General features: G+C 47.2%; 1 protein-coding gene and 1 pseudogene across 1 annotated transcript; one reads left to right on the top strand and one right to left on the bottom strand.

The window, feature by feature from the left end:
* Positions 1–6,755: 6,755 nt before the first annotated feature.
* On the top strand, positions 6,756–10,236 carry LOC119322050. Its single transcript, XM_037595558.1, has 5 exons — positions 6,756–7,122; positions 8,244–8,402; positions 8,501–8,573; positions 8,988–9,122; positions 9,239–10,236. The coding sequence occupies exons 4-5, from the start codon at positions 9,048–9,050 to the stop codon at positions 9,896–9,898; spliced, it is 735 nt and encodes a 244-aa protein (XP_037451455.1). The 5' UTR covers positions 6,756–7,122; positions 8,244–8,402; positions 8,501–8,573; positions 8,988–9,047; the 3' UTR covers positions 9,899–10,236.
* Positions 10,237–15,396: 5,160 nt separating this feature from the next.
* On the bottom strand, positions 15,397–16,913 carry LOC119326293 (annotated as a pseudogene).
* Between the last annotated feature and the right edge of the window lie 4,792 nt (positions 16,914–21,705).

Below are 21,705 nucleotides of genomic sequence, written 5' to 3'. Positions count from 1 at the left end.
ATTATTGCTGATGTACATACTGTTTGCAAGAAGGACTCATGGGCATGAAGCTATTTTCTTCAATATTCTTTGCTCTGATGCATGTGGCCAAGATACATGTAACACATTTCCTGCTCTAGCATGGTTATGCTCTCACATGCTTCTACATTCCATATTCACATGATTGCATATATGTAGGGGGAGCCTATGCTTGTTACATGTCTTTCCAAAGCTTTACTTGTCATTCTTTATATCTTCATCTAAAGCTTTGATGTATGTTGTCATCAATTACCAAAAAGGGGGAGATTGAAAGCACAAGTGCTCCCTAGGTGGTTTTGGTAATTAATGTCAACATATCTCTTGTTGGAATAACACTTTTATCGAGTATATTTCAGATAAGTTCAACAATGGAGTGGCATGGACTAAAGGATGTGGGAACTCCTTCAAGATGCTAAGGACAAAGGATTGGCTCAAGCTTCAAGCTCAAGACTCTTCATTTTACATTTTAGTGATCCAAGATCACATTGAGCCTATAGGAAAAGCCAATACTATCAAGGAGGGATGAGGTGTTGCTTAATGAGTTTCTTGCTCCACAGTGCTTAGTGATATGCTCCAAAACCCTCAACTACTTTCCCACTTCCACACATATGTCCTATATCTAAAGTCAAACTCGGCCATACCGATTCTTTCTATCTGGCGCCACCGAGTTTAGATGACATAGCCACTACCACAAACCCTAGGCAAATCGGTCTCACCGATAGGGATCTCGGTCTCACCGAGATGGGATTGTAGTCTCTCTGTGTATGTCCATTATCAAAGTCGGTCTCACCGAGTTTGAGCAATCTATACTACCGAGATTACAATGCAAACTTCCTGGTTGACTCATTACCAAAATTGGTCCCACTGAGTTTGAGTAATCGGTCCAACCGAGTTTGCCTGACCAACTCTCTGGTTAGCTAATTACCAAAATCGGTCTCACTGAGTTTGTGTAATCGGTCTCACCGAGATTACGTTATGCCCTAACCCTAACCATATCGGTCCTACCAAGTTGCATTTCAGTCCCACCGAAAATCCTAACGGTCACTAGATTTGCTGAATCGGTCTGACCGAGTTTCTCAATTCGGTCCCATCGAGTTTGTCAAGTTGTGTGTAACGGTTAGATTTTGTGTGGAGGCTATATATACCCCTCCACCTCCTCTTCATTCGTGTAGAGAGCCATCAGAACGAACCTACACTTCTGTCATCCTATTTCTGAGAGAGAACTACCTACTCATGTGTTGAGGCCAAGATATTCCATTCCTACCATATGAATCTTTATCTCTAGCCTTCCCCAAGTTGCTTTCCACTCAAATCTTCTTTCCACCAGATCCAAATCCCATGAGAGAGAGTTGAGTGTTGGGGAGACTATCATTTGAAGCACAAGAGCAAGGAGTTCATCATCAACGCACCATTTGTTACTTCTTGGAGAGTGGTGTCTCCTAGATTGGCTAGGTGTCACTTGGGAGCCTCCGACAAGATTGTGGAGTTGAACCAAGGAGTTTGTAAGGGCAAGGAGATCACCTACTTCGTGAAGATCTACCGCTAGTGAGGCAAGTCCTTCGTGGGCGACGGCCATGGTGGGATAGACAAGGTTGCTTCTTCGTGGACCCTTCGTGGGTGGAGCCCTCCGTGGACTCGCGCAACCGTTACCCTTCATGGGTTGAAGTCTCCATCAACGTGGATGTACGATAGCACCACCTATCAGAACCACGCCAAAAACATATGTGTCTCCAATTGCGTTTGAATCCTCCAAAACCCTTCCCTTTACATTCTTGCAAGTTGCATGCTTTACTTTCCACTGCTCATATACTCTTTGCATGCTTGCTTGATATGTATTGTGAATGTTAAACTTGTGCCTAAACTCCACTTAAACTTAAAGAGGTTAAAAAGTGCAACTTTGGTACTTAGTGTCTAATCACCCCCCCCCCTCTAGAGACCTCTTCTCAAGGTCCTACAATGGTTTCGCACATAACAAGCATGCTCATCTAAAGATTTTCCCTCAACTAAGCTAGTTGGGGTTTCAGCTCGAGCACATAGGGATCGAAGATGATCCAAGTAAAAAGCTTCAGTAGTGTGATAGATTTTGAGTGGTTCTTCAACCATTGGAGCACTAGGTACAACTATATTTTTGGTATTTTGCATTTCCTACCCATAACTAAAGATAGAGAACAACTTAGAACAGCAAATAAAAATTACTTAGTGATAAAGAAAACAAGCACACACGAGAATATTCACCCCACGCTATGACTCCCCGGCAACGGCGCCAAAAAAAGGTCTTGATAACCCGCAAGTATGCGGGATAGTTGTAGCCTCTTTCGATAAGTAAGAGTGTCGAACCCAACGAGGAGCTAAAGGTAGAACAAATACTCTCTCAAGTCCTATCGGCCACTGATATGACTCTACGCACGATTGACGTTCGCTTTACCTAGAACAAGTATGAAACTAGAAATACTTTGTAGGTGTTGTTGGATAGGTTTGCAAGATGATAAAGAACACGTAAACAATAACTAGGGGCTATTTAGATAAAGATGCAATAAAGTAAATATAGCGAGTGTGGAAAAGTGGTGGTAGGAGTTGTGGACTTGTCGCTAAGCAATTGACTATGTTACTAGACCGGTAATCACTATTGCAATTCTATTTGAGGGAGAGGCATAAGCTAACATACTTTATCTTCTTGGATCATATGCACTTATGATTGGAACACTAGCAAGCATCCGCAACTACTAAAGATTCATTAAGGTAAAACCCAATCATAGCATTAAAGTATCAAGTCCCCTTTATCCCATAAGCAACAATCTACTTACTCGGGTTTGTGTTTCAGTCACTCATGCAACCCACTATAAGCGAATCATGAACGCATTGCAACACCCTACAGCGGGGATCCCTCACACTTGCGCGACACGGAGGGCATCATAGGACAGCACCAATAATAAAACATGCAACTCAAACCAATCATAGCAATTCATCAATTACCGATACGACAACGAAAATCTATTCAGACATCATAGGATGGCAACACATCATTGGAAAATAATATGAAGCATAAAGCACCATGTTCAAGTAGAGGGTACAGCAGGTTGCGGGAGAGTGGACTGCTGTATATAAAATGAGGAAGGTGATGGAGATGTTGGTGAAGATGACGGCGGTGTTGGTGAAGATCGCGGTGATGATGATGGCCCCCGGCGGCGTTCCGGCGCCACCAGAAGCAAGGGGGAGAGCCCCCCCTTCTTCTTCTTATTCCTTGACCTCCTCCCTAGATGGGAGAAGGGTTTCCCCTCTGGTCCATGGCTCCCATGGCGTGGGAGGGGCGAGAGCCCCTCCGAGATTGGATCTATCTCTCTGTTTCTGCGTTCTCTGTTTCTTCTCCTTCACCGTTTCCTTTATATCTGGAGATCCGTAACTCCGATTGGGGTGAATCTTTCGCCCAGATTTTTCTCGTAAAATTAGCTTTCTTGCGGCAAAAGAACAGCGTAAACCGCCTTACAGGTGGCCCACGAGAGCACAGGGCGCGCCTGCCTCCCTGGGGTGCGGCCCCCTGTCTCGTGGCCACCCCGGACATTGTTTCGCGTTGATTTTACTTCCCAAAAATGAAAATATTCCAAAAAAAATCTCCGTCCGTTTTTATCCCGTTTGGATTCCGTTTGATATTGGTTTTCTGCGAAACAAAAAATATGCAACAGACAGGAACTGGCAATGGGCACTGGATCAATATGTTAGTCCCAAAAAATAGTATAAAAAGTTTCCAAAAGTATATGAAAGTTGAATAATATTGGCATGGAACAATCAAAAATTGTAGATACGACGGAGACGTATCAGCGAGGCTGAGGCGCGATGGGGTCCAGTGAGGGGTGGCTCAGGCATGGCGGGGTTCGGCGAGGAGCGGCCACGGTGGGGTCTAACAAGGGATGGCTGCGGCGGGTCTCGTTGAGTGACGGCCGCGGCGTCGTAAGTCGAGGGGCAGAGAGGAGGAGGTTGGGGAGGCTCGGGCGCGACAGGGTCGGGCGACAGGAGGCCGCAGCGGGGAACGGCGAGGAGCGGCCGCGGTGGAGTCCGGCGAGGGGCGGCGAGGCGGAGTCCAGCGAGGGGCAGCGAGGCAGAGTCCGGCGAGAGATCCGGAGGGCGCTCCATGGCCGCGAGTGAGGGGCCGGAGGCGACGGGTGATGAAGCTGGGGCCGGCCGGTGGAATGTCATCCTAGCGCCGCGGCACTGGGCTGGGTCCGGTAGCCGGGAAGCTCGGGTGAGCGGCCGGCGGAGAGCGCGGTTCCCTCCATTGCCAGATCAAGAGGGGTGCATACTGGACGTGGGGTGGGTGGTGGGCCAGGAGGGGAGAGGATAATGGACGGGTGGAGTGGGTGGTGGACCACCGGGTGGGTGTGTCAAGCGCGCGTGGTGAGAAAGAGGCAGGCACAACGGATCGCGCGCCTGGCGAGATAGGCGGGCGGCGCGGATCGTGCCATGTCATCAATCTGTGGGATCAATCCGTGCCGTGTGTTTTCTCTTTGATGTCTGCGTTTATATTTACAGACGGCAAAGTCCTCATTTTGCCGTCTGTAAATATAAACGCAGATGGAAAACACTTTGTTATCTGCTTTTTTTGTTACAAACGGCAAAGTGAGCTCTTTGTCGTCTGTAGAAAAAAAGGCAGACGGAAAAGATTCTTTGATGTCTGCCTTTTTTTTGCAGATGGCAAAGTAAGCTCTTTGTCGTCTGTGTTTTTTTTGGGAGACGGCAAAGTTGATTTTACCACTAGATTTTCTTTGCCATCTGTTGATGATGGCAAACCATTTCTTTGTCGTCTACCCTGACGAAAAGCTGACGGCAAAGACTATGAGATTATGCAACTCCCGAATACCGGAGGAACACCTTGTGTGCTATCAAACGTCAGAACGTAAATGGGTGATTATAAAGATGCTCTACAGGTGTCTCCGAAGGTTCTTGTTGGGTTCGCATAGATTGAAATTAGGATTTGTCACTTCATGTTTCGGAGAGGTATCGTTGGGCCCTCTCGGTAATGCTCATCACTATAAGCCTTGCAAGCAATGTGACTAATGAGTTAGTTGCGGGATGAAGCATTACGGAACGAGTAAAGAGACTTACCAGTAACGAGATTGAACTAGGTATGATGATACCGACAATCGAATCTCAGGCAAGTAACATACCGATGACAAAGGGAACAACGTATGTTGTTATGCGGTTTGACCGATAAAGATCTTCGTAGAATACGTAGGAACCAATATGAGCATCCAGGTTCCACTATTGGTTATTGACCGGAGATGTGTCTCGGTCATGTATACATAGTTCCCGAACTCGTAGGGTCCGCACGCTTAACATTCGATAACGATTAGTATTATGAGTTTATGTGATTTGATGTACCGAGGGTTGTTCGGAGTCCCGGATGAGATCACGGACATGACGAGGAGTCTCAAAATGGTCGAGACGTAAAGATCAATATATTGGAAGGTTATATTCGGACATCAGAAAGGTTCCGAGTGATTCGCGTATTTTTCGGAGTACCGGGGAGTTACAGGAATTCATCGGCAGAAGTAATGGGTCTTATTGGGCTTTAGTGGAGAGACGGGAGAAGGGCCAAGATGTGGCGCGCACCTCCCCCCTACCCAAACCGAATTGGACAAGGGGTGGGGGCGCAGCCCCCCTTTCCTTCTCCCTCTCCCTCTCTTTCCTTCTCTCCTACTCCGAATACGAAAGGGAATCCTACTAGGACTTGGGAGTCCTAGTAGGACTCCCTATGCTTGGCGCACCCCCTAGGCCGGCCACCTCCTCCCTCCCTCTTGTATATATGGGGGAGGGGAGCACCCCAAGGACACACAAATTTCTCTCTCAACCGTGTGCGGTGCCCCCCTCCACAGTTACACATCTCGATCATACCATCGTAATGCTTAGGCAAAGCCCTGCGCCAGTAGCATCATCATCACCATCGCCACGCCATCATGCTGACGGAACTCACCCTCGTCCTCAACTGGATCAAGAGCACGAGGGACGTCATCGAGCTGAATGTGTGTTGAACGCGGAAGTGTCGTACGTTTGGTACTAGGATCGGTTGGACCGTGAAGACGTTCGACTACATCAACCGCGTTATTGAAACGCTTCCACTTTCAGTCTACAAGGATACATGGACACACTCTCCCCTCTCGTTGCTATGCATCACCTAGATCTTGCGTGATCGTAGGAATTTTTTTTGAAATTACTGCGTTCCCCAACACTTGGAAGCAATGAACCCAAGTTATTTCAACTATAGGCTCAATTTGGAGTACCATGCTCTGGGTGTTTGTTTTAAGCAATAGAGTGCTTTGTCAACCTTGCGAACATAATGTGGTATTCTTACTCTCATACTCAGGTGGTTGTCTCATGAACACTTCCTCTTCCAGACCATCATGCAGAAATACATTCTATACATGTAGTTGTCTTAGGCTGACCAGGGGCGAAATTGGGCCTGGGGCAACTGGGGCTGTAGGGGTGGACGAAACGGTCCGGTCCTTCGGTCCGGCTCGCGGCCCGCTCGGTGCAGGCCGGCTCGGTCCAGGCCCGCTAAAAAAAGTCATCAGTCCGGTCCCTAAAAACTGGACCGAAATTTTCTCGGTCCGGTCCGGTCAAAGCTCGGTCCGCTCGTTCGGACCGCGACATTTAGCCCAGCTCACATGCCAGAGCCCACAACAACCCATATAGAGCCCAGCACGGACAGGAATAAAGGCAAAGCAGAGAGTTCAAGTGCTCAACGCCATCCGTTCCCCTCCCCCGACCCCGAGCGGTCAAGCGCCGCCTCCGGCGGCTGCCGTCGTCGACCACCTCCTGGTGCTGCGGTCGTCAACCACCTCGCCGTAGACCACGAAGCCGTAGTACTGGAGTGAAGGAGGAGAAGAGGAGGGAGCGCAGCGCGAGCAGCTGCCCGCCGTCGAGTTGAGGGTCGGCCGCCGCCGTCTCCACCTGTCCGTCGTCGACCACCTCCTCGCCGTCTTGCTGCTGTCGATCAGAGATGACCACGAAGCTGGAGGAGGGGGAGGATGTGCCTGCAACTGCACGCCGTCTCCCCTACACCTGTTCGATCTCCTCTGTCCTCTCCTCTGTTTTATCCTATCTCTGACAGAGGTATTCAGTGCCAAAATTTTCAACAATTAGTACCGAATTGTTAGCAGTTCGCACTGATCTATTGAGTGTTGAATACACCATTGTTAGCAGTAGGTACTGAATTCCAAAATTTTCGTTTATCATCTTTCGTCCATTCTTCAGCTTGTCATTGTAAACCTATTGCAAAACTTGCTTACTTACTGTCGATTCCATCGTCTTTCGAAACAAAGATTCGTAATGTTCAAAATTTGTCTCATATATGCTGTATTCTTGGTCCATTTGCTTTACAGAATATAAAAGGACGACTAAACAGTGGCTAAACAGAGTCAAAAACCTCCCAGCGCACTCCCAGGATACATATACAGTCGGTCCAGTCGGTCCTCTCGGTCTTGACCAAGCTTTGCTGCAGCCGGTCCGGTCCTGAAAATATGGACCGCCAGCCACTTCGGTCCGGTCCGGACCGGACCGGCCGCGGCCGGTCCAAAGCATGGCTCGGTCAGGGACCGGACCGGACCGGACCGTGTCCACCCTGCCTGTAGCCCCAGGCGTGGCCCAACTAGCACCTGTAGTATAGAAGCAAATTTTTGAGAATTCGAGATAGATAGAAGATTAGCCCCAGGCTTCACGTAAAGGGCTTCAGGCCATTAGCCCAAGTCAAGTCGATCGATCGAACTGAAAATCAATGGCGCAGTACGTCGATGCTTCGATCTGTCGTTCGTTTGCCAAGGAAAAAAAACCTCTCCCGATCAAGAAACCCTCGCCTAGTTGCCGCCGCCCTCGTCAGTCGTCAACCGCCTTTCCCCGCCTGCTGCCGCGCCGCCGCCCGGTCCGGCGTCCTGACCACCTGCCTCTCCTTCTTCTGATTTTCTCGAAGTATTCCTAAATTACAATGCACGCACACACTGCCCTACAGCGGCACAGGTAATACGGTATTGCTCAATTAATTAGAAATCCTTCTATATCATCAGCCATTCCAGCAATTAATTTTTTCTAAATCTGTATCATCTAATTAGTTGAGTATCTTCAACAATACTCAACTCAGTATCGTCTAATTATTTTCCCTAGTTCCTTTTATATCATGCAAACTCGATGAATTGGTGGTGTTAAATCATATTACATAGTTCTTATTTCATTGTTGTTAGGAGATTACAAGTCTAAAATGAAGAGGACCGGTACAATTTAATCTTTCCAATCAGTTGAGCGTGATGTACTTACAAGCATTGATGATATTAATATTATACAATGCTATCAAAAAAAAGAGGAAACGCAAGGGGTACTACCTCGTGGACTTTGCGTAAATGGTATGATATGTTCTTTCTTTTTTGCAAAGTTCATATGAACAATTGATTTAGTCTATGTCCAATGTCTTGATTTTAAATACTTGATTTTATGTTTGCAGATCCAGGCCCTTCTAGCTACTATTGCCGGTGAAGAAATGATGGACTTGAATTAAGGAAGTCTTCGGTAATTTGGTACCAAACCATGTTTGCAATGATGCACTTTGTTTAACTATTTGTTTTTACGGAATTTCCTCTCGTGATAGTAATGGATTTATATTTCGTTTTGAATGTGATTTTATGCTATACTTATAACACACGTTGGTGTGTGTAGTATTAATTTGACGATATATTTAGTTGGTTAGTTTTAGCTCCAAGCTTTGAGAAATCCTGGCTCCGCCTCTGGCAATGACTAACACAAGTCTGATGGTTGCAGCTTTCACTACAGAACTAAAAATGTCCTCATAATCAATATCATAATGTTTCTTAAAGCCCTTTGCAACTAGACCTGCTTTATACCTATCAATGAAGCCATCTGCCTTCTTTTTAATTCTATACACCCATTAAATCAAAGAGGTAAACATATCATTGATTGCAAATAATCTACAGCTTCCTGGGCACCAAGACAATCACCCACCGCCCAAGCGTCCTACACGGGGTCAGGCTATTATGTACACCTTTGGCAGAGAGGCTCTGTCGAGAAGGAAGCGCCCCGATGTTTTCCCTCCGGCTCCTATTTATCTAGTGAGTAAATACTTGCTCTTCAGCCAAGTAACTTGCCAAGGATTGTACTTGTGTGAAAAACTGTGTTTCCTAGTTTGTTCTTTTGTTTCCTACTTTGTTCCTTTGTTGCTCTTCAGCTCTGTCGAGAAGGAAGCGTCCCGGTGCCGCCCGCGCCCACCGGAGATGCTCGGCGCGCCAAAATCGCACGCATCCGGTCTTCGTTGCCGGAGCCGCAACGGAACCAGACGAGGTATGCCCCCAGCAGAAATGCGTTGTGGACGCGTACTTCGAGCGGCGCCACGAGGAGCAGATCGCTGCTACCAACGGCGTCGAGCCCCCGCGGCCGCCACAACTCCGAGGGGCGGTGCCGATGGCGGGGCGTCCCAGGCTGCACCCTCGAGGCAGTCCTCGACCACATCGAGGCTGGCAACACGCCGCGCCTGGATTACTTGGCGCCCCCCTCCTTCTCTCGCCGCCGCGGCAGCTCCTGGACGCCGAGGCGCATGGAGACGGCGATCTCGTCGTCATCGGGCTCTGGCTCTCTTTCCTCCGGCTCGCTGGCGCTTCGCCCCATCAAGCCGGGGCCGCAGGAGACGCCACTTGGGCGCTGCACCGGCGGCGGCGCCCTCGTCATCAACGAGGGCGTCCACCCCTCTCGTTCTTCCTACCGCCTCGTCAGGCCGAAGACCGAGCCGTATTTGCTCCCCGTGAAGGAGCACGAGACCATGGCCGCCGCCGACGAGACCGCCCTCAACTGGGCTAAGGAAGACTATGTCCGCGAGCAGATGGAGCGCTAGCGTCGGGCCTTGGAGGAGATCGTCGCTCGGCGCCGCGGACGCGAGGAGGGCGGCGTCGTCATCCTCGACAGCGACGACGAGGAAGCTCCCGGGCCGTCCAACCCCCCGCGCATCGGTAACGCTGGTCAGGGGAGCAGCAGGGACGGTAGCGATAGCCAGCACGGCGGCGACGATGACGGCAACGTCTCGACGATGACGGCGGTGACTATACCCGGTTCTACAAGCTCCTCGGCATGTAGAAGGCGGGAGGCGGCGGTGGCTGGGCGTAGTTGTCGTTTTTAGTTTGTGTTTTTAAGTTTTTGTACAAATATCAATGAAATCGCTTAGTTTGGACGAAATTGTGTCATGTTTGGCCGATTTTATGTTTTAAAAAATGGCGTCTAAGGGCGACCTGAGGGCGGTGGCTGGGAACCCGATCGGCCCCAATGCCGAAATTATCGCCGGTTCGCCCCCAGGAGGCGCTATCTCAAATCCCCTGGAGGGCCGAATGGCTGAAGATGCTCTAACAGGTTGACAAGGATGAGGATCCTTACCAGAATGAGAGGAGGTATGAAGAGTTTTGTGAAGCTAGAATGAAGCTTCCACTCGGATATGAGTTGTGCGCCGTATGTTTTTTTTGAAGAGCCCTGGAGAAATGCATCACTACCGCGTGGAGATGTAAGTCAGTTGGCGCCCCTTCGTTCAGTGCGTGGCCCCCAACCGCGGTGGTCATCAGGCTGGCTCGGGGTCTTCCACCTCTGCGCCCGTGCGCCGCATCCTTCCGCTCGGGCAAAACTCCACTCCGGCGTGTCGTGCGTCCTGCTGCTCTATGCCTCCCAGGCTGGGCTGCGCCGCCGCTGGCATGGCGCATGCGTCCACCGTCGCCCACACCACCCCTGCCTCAGATCCATGCTCATGGGTGCTGGGTGGATTGTCGTGGTTCCCCTGCCTCGGGCGGGCCATACGGCTCCGGCACCCCCGGTCTGGTCGCCTTCGCGGCCGGGCATTTCAGCTGCGTCTGGTGTGTGCCCGTGTCAGCCGCGTTTAGCGCTGCCCCTGGCCACAGTTCCATGTAACCTTCGGCTCTCTGTCTCCGGGAGAAATCCCTTCGCTGGTTACTTGCCAGCAGCAGCAACGGCGATGCCTTCGCGGCGCCGCTTCATCGTCTTGGAGGCGCTGCTGTGGAGTTCAGTGCAGCTATGGTTTTGGACGAAAGTCCTGCAATGATGGCGCATGTGGGCGTCATTCAACCTTCCTGAAGGTATCGCGAAAACCCATGCTTCCATCCTCTCACCTACGCCCGTCCGTCCCATCATCGACATTTGTCTCTCCATCGAGCCATCCCATCATCGACTTTTGTCTCTCCGTCGAGCCAGTCACCGTCATCCATCCATTCGTCTGGTGTTCGTCTTCGGTGTTGTTCCCCGGTGTCGGCCATGTTGTTGTGCATGTTCAAGCCCCTCCCACGGTGGCCATTGTGCTGCTGTGAGCTTAGTGCTATTGGTGTTGTTCCGGTTCATCTTTGCTCTTCGACGACGCAAGATGCCTCCCCAACTTGCTAATCGTCCCGAATTCCCGTGGCGGAGCTCCCAGTCAAGGTTCGTGTTGTCACTCGTTGGTTGTGGATGCTCCTGAGTAGTGTCGTGAGGTTCGGTATGCACGCTGGTGCGGTGTGTTAGGTTGCTTGCTTAGTCTTGGTATTGTGATCCTTAGATGACACCCCTCTTCTACTTGTGCCTCCATGGTGTTGGTCGTTTGGTCTGCTAGCTAGGTCATCCCTTGTCCGGGGCGTCCTTTTTCTTCTCTTCTTCAGTTATTGATGTGCGTCATTTTTTCTCTCTTCTTTTGTAACCTTGTTGCCTGTACGGTTTTCGGCCCGGTTTCCCTTATAAACGGGGTCAATTTGTTTAGGTTTTCGATCCTGTTTCCCTTATAAACGGGAAGTTAAGGGGTGACTCTTGGCTTTGGCAGCTTTTTGAGCAATATATTCAGGTGGGGATCATCTCCCCCCGTGACCGTTCAAAAAAAAAATGCAGTGAGCGATTATGTTACATTAGATTCTGCAGCTGCGAACATCAGCAGCTGCACACATCCTATTGCACAAGTATTTGGGAGGCAAGGTGATTCCTGTCATGTGCATGCTGAAAGAAATTATGTGATAATCGATACTAACTTTTGTTCTTATTTTTAATGTAGACCAAGCCGGAGATGCGGAATGACAGGTTCTGTCGAGGAAGGGTGTGGTACAATCTGTTGAGAAGATTTGCAATAGCTGAAGGTGTCTACAACTATTGCCTGAGATTCAAGAACCAGATAGTCTGCTAGTAAAGCTAAAGAGAGATGAACTATTATATGCCTTTCTTGGATGATGGGTTTGACATGTCGTGTGAGAGCGATGTCAAACAACAGATTGTGTGCATGGTGCATCCATTTTGTTGAGAGAATGGTTTCTTGGATGATGTGATGCAACTACTGCAGAAGTTATCTTTACTTTGTTTGAATGAACTGTGTTTGCTGGAATGTTATTCACATTGGGGAAGATGGTGACAAGTGTCGGCTTCGTCATGGTGACATTCACTTATTGGTTATGAGTTTTACAGGTGTATCATGTGTTCACAGTTTACCGTAGGTTTGACTGTTTCTAGGAGAATTGTTGAGGATGGGTATTTCTGTTTAAGGTCTGCTTTGGGGCGAAACCTGCAGGTCGTGGTAAGAAGTGCCAAGGAAGTATTATGTGTTTTCTTTACTGATCATCCATTCGTCCCGATGCTGTTCTGTGGACATGTGGTACCATGTGATTCTGTTTAAAGTCCCAGGAGGTGTCTTCTCCTTAGTTTCATTTGGAATGTGAGTGCTCATTTGAAGATCAACTGCTCCTTTTCTTTAAGTATTGAAAAACTGAATTCTTACCAAGGATAGATGTGGTGGCATGATCGTAAAGGTTCTCCTTTGCGCTCCAGAATTAGAAGATAACATTTTTTTCCAGATGTCCAATGGCTTGATATGTGGAAACCCATCCAGTCTTCGTGAAGTTCGAGTGCCAAGTGAACAGTTTCAGCAAGAAAACTCGAAAACCGGCAGTGTCCAGGATGTCAGTAGTTTGGAGGGGCTGTGTCTATGTGGAAGTGGAACACAAGAAATACGTCTTACTGTCAGCATAGTTTAACTAATTAAAGTAACACCGCCCATTCACTGTATTTTAAGCTTGATTCGTGCTTTGCAGGATGAGCAAAGCCAGGAGAAGTCACTGCTGAGAATTTGGTATATGTGTCGGATGCCGGCAACAGAATATTTCAAAAGATGTGAGGCTGGGCTCCGGTGGCGATGAGAAAACTCTGAATTCAATGGCAGATTTTTCAGGCCTCCCCCACCCATGTTCTTCTAGCAACTTCAATGAATACTATGGGTACTAGTTTATCAATGTTTTGCATCTAACCTGAATTATTTATCTCCTGTAGGTTTGTGCACTGAGGCTTGTTCCTTATATGAGAAGAAACAGAAGATATGTCGTCAGACATTTGGATCTCCACATATTTCAGTATAGTTATGGACTGTTGAAGGAGCAATGATTAGCTCCGCAAGCGCAGTTGGTTCTCCCAAAATGACAGCTACTAGGAAGATAGACTCAAGAAAGAAAGAGACATAAAAATAGCTCATTGATTCTTGTTGTCCAATGATATGTATTCTTCTTGTATCCTTTTAAGTCAACAAGATGCTGTAAAATAGCTCAGGTGGTAACAGCTGAAGTTACCACCTGCCAACAACTTGCGGCAGGACCTGGTTTCTATAAGGTTTTGCTCGATTTATCATGGGAGGTGTATATTTTTTTAACAACCTAAAGCCAAGCACTCTCTAACCTTTGCTCATCTGTCATTGATATTTTTGACATCTGTGTGGGAACTTCTAGTCCTCTAGCTTTCTATATTCCCAGATTTACCCAAGCTGACTGTAATCCTTCTCTCTTTAATTCATCACAATAATCTAAACTTCTCCTTGAGTTGTTCAATGCTCCCCTTAGTCGTTCACTGTTCAATTGATAACATCAGATTCGGTTCTTCTTAATATAGGGACAGCCCCTAATGTCAGCAGATATCAGTTCATGTAGTAGGCCCACTCTGACTTCCACACTGCACCTCAGTACTGTCTCAGTTGAATTAATGCTGCTAAAAAATCTTTGAGCTCGGGATATTATGCCACGTTCCTCAAATGCTATGGATGCAAATGTGCAGCCTGAAAAATGAAGATCATCACCAAATTTACTTCAATGGCATGAACTTCTTTCTTTTCAAACATGTGGAAAGCTGACCAAGAATAAAGAGAATCCACCCCCCCCCCCCTTCGACTTTGAGAGGTCTGAAGAAAAACCACACAAGACCTTAACCCACAATACTCGGTCGAGTATCTAGTTTGCACTCATTTGGCTTACATTGAAGCAGCAATTTAGACAATTCACTATGGTGAGCAATATTATATAATTAAAATTCCAGGAAAAGCTCACACTTTACAAAGATGGAACTTTGCACCTTCAACTACATATATAAGAAGATGGATGCTGAGGATGTCTCTTGATATGGTGTCCACATTCTATTTTCAGAATTTGATGTTAATATTCTTCTTAAGAAGCTGCAATTGTTAGAAATACTTCCCTATCTGGTAATGACTTGCGCATATTATTCAGCCCATTTTATAGCAAAACTAGCATTATTTTTTAAGGTATGTGTGAAGCTAGCTGTAACCTAGTGGATGTGGCTCCAGCTAAGAAGCTGGAGGCCAAGGCCAAACAAGAGAGAAATTGTGTCTGATGCACTTCTGCCAAATAGGTGCGATATGTCTCAAGATCAAACTAATAGATATGTTGAAACAATATACAATAAAAGAACTGATCAATGTGCTCTGTGTATTTATCTTTGGCGAGAAACATTACAAGTAGTTCAACAGCAATGTATACATGATAAGGAACCCATTTCAGTTTGATCCATGTTCAAACCGGGGAAAATAACACAAGATATGTTCACCTTCACATTGCCCGAGCTATACCAGTTTACCATGGTCAAAAAGCATCTGTTGCAATGTGCTGGAGTGACAGTTTTCAATGCATCTTATCCAAATCTGTTCAAGGTCATCTGGTTTCCATTCACCGGAGGCTTTTGTTCAGAACAATTCCTGTACAGTTGTATCTACAGGCCTAGATTCTCCATAGGCCAAAATGTCGTTTAGTCTCCACCTTGATGAATAAGAGGCAAGTGCCAGAGTAATATGCAGCATTGTCAAAACAAAGCCCCACAGTATAATATACATAAACAAGCTACTAAGGTGCATTGGAAGAAAAAACATATACATTTCAAGCTTATCTATTACACATGCCACCCATTTGAAGCAACAGAGGAACATGCAGCATTTGATGCAGACCTTAGAGCTGGATTTTAACCCTTAACTCTCACCAACTGCAATGTCCTCCAATCAATGATCATAATTTATTCCCTTTTCCATATAAAACATTTGCATTACATCATCTGCTATACAATTATATTATCTGGACATGAAGAAAAACTCATAGATTATCCAATGTTGGATACGGTTTTGTAAGACTAGGTGTTATCCATATGGGAGTAGGCCAGTTGGACCAAAGTGGAGGGGAGACAAGTTCCTCACTACTGTTATTTGCCAGGTCAAAAACTGCAATGTCACGCCGGTTATTCTTGTAAAAAGTTAGATACTTGTGGTCATCGGTAACATACACATTGTTTGCCTTCAACTGTGGATATTCTTCAGCAGAGAGACAAAGTGATTGGTTCTGGCCAACCAACAACACATGATCCTTCAAGCTATTTATTCCCACATCCTTTTCAGGCATAGTCACAACTTCAAATATTTTGATCTTAGAGGTATAGTGGACATGCGTTGCAGTGTCAGCACATGGATCACAGTCAACCACATGTTGGGATCTAAAAACTTGCATCAGATCCCCACATGGAGCATGAACAATGTAAAATGTTGGACAACTGAAGATATCTGCCCAGGCTGCAATTAACTTCGTTGCGACCACAGGGCCTTTGAGATCGAAGGCGTAAATTTCTCCTAGCGATGCCACTGCATATAACATACCATCTTTGTACACGCAGTCTTGAAAAAAACAACGTGGTTTCAGCCAGGTCCACTTGTCATCCCCTAACCAAGCAAATGAGAGTTGGCCATCTGGATCATGAATAAGCACCACGATGTAGCCTCCTGTGGATGCATCATAAAATACAAATGCCTTTTTCTGGAGGTATTGTGGCAGCTCGCCAAGATCAACGGCTTGAGGATCAGTGGTACTACGGTGCTCCGCCGTGTCCCGAGAGTAAATGTACTTACATAAGGCACCTGTTTCATCGAAAACTGGTGTCACTTGCGCGATGGTGATCACCGAGGGGAGAGCGATCTGTTCAGATGTGATGGGATTGACAATATGCATCTCGGACCTCTCATCTGCAGTTATCAGCCAGCCATTCAAGGACCCGATCAGATACCTACTGCGAATGGGTGGCTCCGGGAGAGTCAACTTGTATGACCTTTTCTCCACGAGGCTGTACGCTCTCACCAGCAGATTCAGATGTGTAAAAGAGGCACGGCGTCTGGCGCCGCTGGTACTGCTCAAGGTTGCGCAGGCTGGAATACGCGGAGCGCCACGAGGAGCAGAAGGAGCAGGCACGCATCAGGTCAGGGATCTCCAGGTGTGCAAATATGGACATCAGGACATCCTGTGGCAGCTCTGGCAATCCAGCAACTGCAGCCTCCGTCAGAGGTCCATGGATGTGCTCTTCTTTGAGGAATTTCTTCGGCAAACCGGGAGGAAGAAGACCTAGCAGCCCAAGCACTCTGAAGACTAGAGAGCGCAGATTCCTTCTGTGGATGGCTGGACTCGATACCTTGGATACGCTACAGGTACCGCCCATTGGAGATAAATCGGCACTTTCAGAAGAACAATTGGTCGTTGGAAGGTTGCAATCCTGGATGGGGCACACGGAGGGCACGGCCAGGCAGGCTCTTGGGCGTACTTATGGATGTCTCCTTCTGCCGGAAATTGGACTCCGACAAGGCCACTCCCAGAAAAGGTTCCGACTTTGAATCGAACGGGTTGCCGCAAGAAATCCGAGTGCTGGCGCTCCTCCGCAGGACTGAACCGAATCCGAGAGATCGAACAACAGAACTAACCCGCAGAGAGTAGCGAGCTCAAGATCACAGTTCGGCGAACAACGAGGAGACAGAGCGTGACGGCGAGGTGGGGATTCGCCTGGCCTCCGTCGCCTTCGTCGTCAGATGCGGTAAACCGGGAATCAGACAGCGGTCGCTGAAGGGCAAGTGGAGGTGGGACTTTATGGTACCAGGATGACGGTGGGTGGGGATTCGTCGGAGGCGGTGCCTCGGGCGACGGCGGCGGCTCGGTGGTTTGGTTACTAGGGCCAATGGCTGATAGGCCTGAGAGGCTGAGACAGGTAGTAGGAGGTGCCCTTGCCGAAACCAAAAGGAAAAAAACACCTACTCCCTTTACTAAATCAGAGACAAGTACTCCTCCATAACAATTGAACTCAAAACGTCTAATATTTTGATGGATTGGAGTCCGGAACACTAAGAGCATCTTCGATAAATAATGTAGATGTATAAACAATTGCTTTTTTACATCTCCGAGCCCGAAAAACGTAGTTGCATTATTATTATTTTTTTAAGAAATCTCGCTACTTTATTAGATGATAGAAATGTTCATAGGTACACGAGTCTGGTCATGGGGGATTCCCAACCAAACATGTCGACCTACATCTAAATTACAAGCCAACTTGGTGAGATTGTGAGCCTCGAAGTTGTTGTTTCTACTCTCAAAAACAAAAGAGACTAAATCGAAGGAGCTCCTCCGCTGCGTTATTTCATGTACAATAGCTGAATGCGGACCACCCGTCCCCTCGTTTATGTCCAGTACCACGCCCTTGCAGTCCGAAGCGACCTTCATGTTTGTCAGATGAAGATCCAGAGCCAGCGCCAACGCCTCCCTGCAAGTGAAAGTTTCCAGTGTTGTGGGATCGGTAATGCCTCGAAAGACTGCCGCCGAAGAACCCAGATATAGTCCCGTCTGGTCTCAGCACACCGCAGAAACTGCCCCTCCACGTTTATGTCGCGCAACTGCTCCATCAACATTGATTTTCACCATCCCCTCTGGTGGAGCTAGCCATCTCCTTGTCCCTCGACTCGTCGCTGCAGTCTGTATATGATCATTCACAGGTTTTTCAAGCTGCTGCAGCTCGTTGATATAAGACATCATGAACGAAGAAGTTTGCATTGGGGACTGAAAAATCCCCTCGTGGATGGCCTTCCTTCTGGCATACCATATTGCCCATAGAGTCACAACCAGCTTTGTAAATAACTTGTGATCCAAATCCTCATTCATGCGAAACAACCAGTTCTTGGCACTTGCATCGCCATTCTCCGCCATCTTACACAACGAGAACAAGATCAGACAACGCCCAGGTGCAGCGAGCCGTAGAACATGACACAAGCGCGTGCCTCCACAAATCGGGAGAGCCACACAGTGGGCACGCATCACGAGTAGCCATGTTCCTCCGGCTGAGGACGTCTGTTGTCGGCAGAGAGTGTCGGGCGAGACGCCACAGAAAAACCCTGACTTTGGATGGTACTGTCAGGGACCAAAGCGAGGTCCAATCATGTTCTTCTCTATCATTACTCGAAGATCCACTCCTATCTTCGAGCCAGTTCTCTCTGGTGATCTTCGTTTTAATCATGAACTTATAAGCTGAGCTCACCAAGAACCTTCCCTTCTTCTCCGGATGCCATGCCCAAAAGTCGTCAACGTTGCTTGTGCATACTGGAATTCTCAAGATTGCCTCTGCATCAGTTGGCAAGAAAACCGATCTAACAAGATCATCATGAAGGAAATATGCCCTAGAGGCAATAATAAAGTTATTATTTATTTCCTTATTTCATGATAAATGTTTATTATTCATGCTAGAATTGTATTAACCGGAAACATGATACATGTGTGAATACATCACTAGTAGAAAAAGGGTCAAATGTGAAGCACATTAGTGCCGGTTTAATTTTGGCCTGGTACTAATGATACCATTAGTGCCGGTTCGAACGGATTTGCATTAATGCCGGTTCATGTTGAACCTTTAGTACCGGTTCGTGGCACGAACCGGTACTAAAGGGGTGGTGGCAGGCTGGCGTCAGGCCGGGGCCCCACGATCACCTTTAGTACCGGTTCGTGGCACGAACCGGTACTAAAGGTCTAACCTTTAGTACCGGTTCGTGGCACGAACCGGTACTAAAGGGGTCTGACCTATAGTACCGGTTTGTGACACAAACTGGCACTATAGGGCAATTTTCAAAAAGTGTAGGGAAAATGTAAAACGGCTATAACTTTTGCATACGATGTCGGAAGAAAATGTATAATATATCAAAAAATTCAGCACGAAAATCCGCATCCGATGGAGACCGCCTATGGCCTGTTTGGAATTTTTTAGAATCCTCAAATTCCAAAAGGAAAAAAAGATATGGTTAAATTTCAGTTTTTTTAAATTTTTTGGTTAAATCTGGTCAAACTACTTATTCAAGAAGTATTAATGTTACTACATAATTATTCAAGAATATTAGTGTTACTAAATAATTATTTCAATTTTTTTGAATTTTGGTCAAATCTGGTCAAACTATGGTCAAACTGTGGTCAAACTATGGTCAAACTTATTCAAGAAATATTAGCGTTACTAAATAATTACTGTTTTTTTAGAATAATAGTTTCAAACTCAAACGATGAAATGTGTGACTTCATGCTCAAGCTAAACTCCTGAGAGTTAATAGGATTGACATCTTACTATTATCAGGAAAACAACAAGTGCAGACTCGGAAGCGAAGGAGAATAGAACCTGAAAGTTAAGCGTGCTCGGGCTAGAGTAGTGAGAGGGATGGGTGACCGGTCGGGAAGTTAGATGATTTAGAATGAGTGATCCACACTTGAGCAGTTAAGAGAGGTGATTAGAGACTAAATCATCAAATAATTCAGAAAAATTAAAAATCGAAAAAAAAATAAAAATAAAATTTCAAAAAAAAACCTTTAGTACCGGTTGGTAACACCAACCGGTACTAAAGGTCCCCCATACCAGGGCGCGAGCTCACGCCACGTGGTGGCACTTTAGCGCCGGTTCGTGCCGAACCTGTACTAAAGGGGGGGGGGGCTTTAGTGCCCACCCTTTAGTGCCGGTTATGGAACCGGCACTAAAGGCCCTTACGAACCCGCGCTAAAGCTCCGTTTTCTACTAGTGCATAGACAAACAGAGTGTCACTAGTATGCCTCTACTTGACTAGCTCGTTAATCAAAGATGGTTATGTTTCCTAGCCATAGACAAAGAGTTTTCATTTGATTAACGGGATCACATCATTAGGAGAATGATATGATTGACTTGACCCATTCCGTTAGCTTAGCACTTGATCATTTAGTATGTTGTTATTGCTTTCTTCATGACTTATACATGTTCCTATGACTATGAGATTATGCAACTCCCATTTATCGGAGGAACACTTTGTGTGCTACCAAACGTCACAATGTAATTGGGTGATTATAAAGGTGCTCTACAGGTGTCTCCGAAGGTACTTGTTGGGTTAGCGTATTTCGAGATTAAGATTTGTCACTCCGATTGTCGGAGAGGTATCTTTGGGCCCACTTGGTAATGCACATCACTTAAGCCTTGCAAGCATTGCAACTAATGAGTTAGTTGCGTGATGATGTATTATGGAACGAGTAAAGAGACTTGCCGATAACAAGATTGAACTAGGTATTGAGATACCGACGATCGAATCTCGGGCAAGTAACATACCGATGACAAAGGGAACATCGTATGTTGTTATATGGTTTGACCGATAAAGATCTTCGTAGAATATGTGGGAGCCAAAATGAGCATCCAGGTTCCGTTATTGGTTATTGACCGGAGACGTGTCTCGGTCATGTCTACATAGTTCTCGAACCCGTAGGTACGCACACTTAAAGTTCAATGACGGTTATATTATGAGTTATGTGTTTTTATGTACCAAAGGTAGTTCAGAGTCCCGAATGAGATTGGGGACATGACGAGGAGTCTCAAAATGGTCGAGACATAAATATCGATAAATTGGATGACTATATTCGGACATCGGAAAGGTTCCGAGTGATTCGGGTATTTATAGGAGTACCGGAGAGTTACGGGAATTCGCCGGGGAGTATATGGGCCTTATTGGGCCATATGGGAATAGAGGAGAGAGACCAAAAGGAAGGAGGCACCCCCCCTCTGGTCCGAATTGGACAAGGGGTGCAGCCCCCTTTTCCTTCTTCCTCTCCCCCTCTTTCCTTCTCTCCTACTCCAACAAGGGAAGGAGGAGTCCTACTCCCGGTGGGAGTAGGACTCCCCCCTTGGCACGCCCTCCTCCTAGGCCGGCCGCCTCCCCCCTTGCTCCTTTATATACGGGGGCAGGGGGCACCCCATAGACATAACAATTGATCCCTTGGATCTCTTAGCCGTGTGCGGTGCCCCCTCCACCATAGTCCACCTCGATAATATCGTAGCGGTGCTTAGGCGTAGCCCTGTGTCGGTAGAACATCATCATCGTCACCACGCCGTCATGCTGACGGAACTCTCCCTCAAAGCTCGGCTGGATCGGAGTTCGAGGGACGTCATCGAGTTGAACGTGTGCAGAACTCGGAGGTGCCGTGCGTTCGGTACTTGATCGGTTGGATCGTGAAGACATACGACTACATCAACCGTATTGTGCTAACGCTTCCGCTTTCGGTCTACGCGGGTACCTGGACACAC

The sequence above is a fragment of the Triticum dicoccoides genome, chromosome 6B (assembly GCF_002162155.2).
Source record: "Triticum dicoccoides isolate Atlit2015 ecotype Zavitan chromosome 6B, WEW_v2.0, whole genome shotgun sequence".
NCBI classification, from domain to species: domain Eukaryota; kingdom Viridiplantae; phylum Streptophyta; class Magnoliopsida; order Poales; family Poaceae; genus Triticum; species Triticum dicoccoides.
The sequence above is the reverse complement of the archived record's forward strand: the minus strand, read 5'-3'. Positions and strand labels throughout refer to the sequence as shown.

Excerpts from the sequence above, each read along its gene's own strand:
- LOC119322050 (XM_037595558.1), top strand. The coding sequence starts at position 9,048 with ATGTACACCTTTGGCAGAGAGGCTCTGTCGAGAAGGAAGCGCCCCGAT. Across the intron at positions 9,123-9,238 it reads CTCCGGCTCCTATTTATCTA|CTCTGTCGAGAAGGAAGCGT; the intron begins GTGAGTAAATAC and ends GTTGCTCTTCAG.